This window comes from Sabethes cyaneus, chromosome 2 (assembly GCF_943734655.1).
Source record: "Sabethes cyaneus chromosome 2, idSabCyanKW18_F2, whole genome shotgun sequence".
In the NCBI taxonomy this organism is placed as follows: Eukaryota; Metazoa; Arthropoda; class Insecta; order Diptera; family Culicidae; genus Sabethes; species Sabethes cyaneus.
Genome location: NC_071354.1, coordinates 73,797,233 through 73,799,587, shown reverse-complemented (window position 1 = coordinate 73,799,587; position 2,355 = coordinate 73,797,233). Strand labels below are relative to the sequence as shown.

The following is a 2,355-nucleotide window of genomic DNA, read 5'->3' as shown; positions in this document are numbered from 1 at the left end:
GCTAAATATAGGTAACTGGTGACTGGTATCCTGCAAAATTGTTGTCACATTTATTTTGCCTACAAGCTAGTACCATGATTGACATTTTCAAATATCAGTACAGCCAAATGTTACAACAGGAGCATTTCTAATACAAGCAAGTACTTTGCAAATGTGTTCTCCTACACAACCAAAACAAAATTTGAAATGACTGTTACAGTAACTGCAAATAATGAAACGATAAGCGTTATATCTGTTTGTCTGTGGCTCGACAAGCGATAAGAGGCATTTCTCATATACAAACGCATATTGTGGTGTTGTCAAGCACGAACACGAAATACCATGTAAATAGTCTAATAATATCATAGAATAAAATCGCCTTTAATTTGTTATTGTGTCACTTCTACAATATTCTTTTGACTTACTTTTTATTTTTCAAATATGTTTCTCAATGAAATCGAGAAACTCTGAAACACGGGTGTACACTGTCGGATAACCGCTGAATGCGCAACCATAGCCCCAAGAAACGATGCCTACTAGCAAACCGTTGACAACCAGTGGTCCACCAGAGTCCCCTTGGCAAGCGTCGATCCCGGCTGCTCCAGCGCATAGATGAAACGAATGGATTGCTCCAAAATTTTCGTAAGCTCTACTGCAAGCTTCATTGCTCACGACTGGTACCGACACATGTTGCAAATGGCTCGTGCTGGGTCCTTGGTACTGAAATGATTTACGACGATTAATTCTAAAGGCTAATCTATAGTGACCGTGCAGGTACATGAAGCCCACCCCATCCGGCTATCGAAGCTTTGGTTCCTTCAGCAATAGTAAGTTTCCTTGTTGGTAGCCTAATTGGTTGAATTTTCGAGTCAAACAATAACGAAGTCGCTAGCTTCAGTACGGAAATGTCCCACTCCAGAGTCCAGTCGTCGTACTTCGGATGAATATTGATCTGAGATATCGTAATCAGTCGGCCTCCCTCATTACGAAACGTAGAACCTGCTCGAATGGAGAAATCCGCTGGTACTGAATGAGGGCTAAAAACACAACGTTAGATCCATGCTTCTTCAAACCAACAATTCCGCAACTCACTAGTGCACGCAATGAGCAGCAGTTAGGACATGGTTGACGTTGAGAATCGATCCACCACAGGTATGAGATCCGGCTCTTCGCAGCGAAATTTGATATGGATGTTGTTCTATAAACGTATCTCTACCGCCAACAATTCGAGATTGAACCCGGGGAAGAGCTCCAACGCAGCCTGTCACCGCCGTGCATAACCACAGCACCACTACCGCGTAATTCTGCGACATTTTTGGACTCCTCGCCGAACCACTAGTGAGCCGGAGGGTATCAGCGGGTACAGTTTTTATATGGAGGCATAATTGAATTAGTTGAACTCCTTGCATATCTAGGGGCCTTCTCCAAACGTGTCTGTCTGATCAGTCTGATAACATGGTAGTCCATTTACCGAGATTCGTTCAACAATTACAATTCCAATGAAAGCATCTGTCAAAAGGAAATGTTCAGATCGATGATAACATACACTGTAATAGATAGTCGAACGATGGAGTATTGAAAACTATGACGAATGATGCACAACAAAGATTTATCTTTGAATCTACAGTAGTGCTAGGGTAAAGTCAGCAATTTGGAAAATTCTTATCATTTTGAAGACTAATAAGAGAAGCTAGCCATTCATAATAAAGCACATTACCAAAAACGTGGGGCCAAATTATTGCGAACGAAATCATTTGGCCAAATGGAACAAACACATTTTGATTACGCTGCCAGCTACCGCTACCGTTACAGCTACAGTTGAAAAGTGTTTTCCATCAATTGGAAGCCTTTTGCAATGCCTATGGGATGGGAATCCCAAAAAAATTACAAATGAATCACAACAAAACGGGCTATTTCAAACATAGATATGGAAACATAGCAGACAATAAGTACTATAAAGTCTTACCCAGTGATTTCAGAGCAAGATGAAAATGGAAAATACTCTACTTACATAAGAACAACCATTACTGAAACAGCAAATACAATATATCTTATATGCCCAAACGAATTGTTAGAACAGTTAGAACATATAATTACGATACATTTTTTTATGAAAGACTTAGAAATTGAAAAAAAATTACAACGAATGACGAATACTTCAAAATTTTGAATAAGGTAACTCGGGGCAAGTAGGACCTAAAAATTGCATAGTTAGGATTCATTCGATTGTGTAATCTACACCTGTGATTATTTTAAAATTCTTGCAGCACAGAAACTTTTCAGTCGTATCGTATCGAAGGTTCGAAGGTTTAATTACAAAAAAGACTATCGATTTATATGCAATGATCTAAGTGGGACCAATATTCAAATTTAATT

At 39.3% G+C, this 2,355-nt stretch overlaps 1 protein-coding gene across 1 annotated transcript; it reads right to left on the bottom strand.

Annotated features, from left to right (window-relative positions):
• Positions 1-414: 414 nt before the first annotated feature.
• On the bottom strand, positions 415-1,292 carry LOC128735570 (trypsin-3-like). The gene is made up of 3 exons (XM_053830052.1): positions 1,072-1,292; positions 758-1,016; positions 415-699 (listed from the first exon to the last, which is right to left on the bottom strand). The coding sequence occupies exons 1-3, from the start codon at positions 1,290-1,292 to the stop codon at positions 415-417; spliced, it is 765 nt and encodes a 254-aa protein (XP_053686027.1).
• Between the last annotated feature and the right edge of the window lie 1,063 nt (positions 1,293-2,355).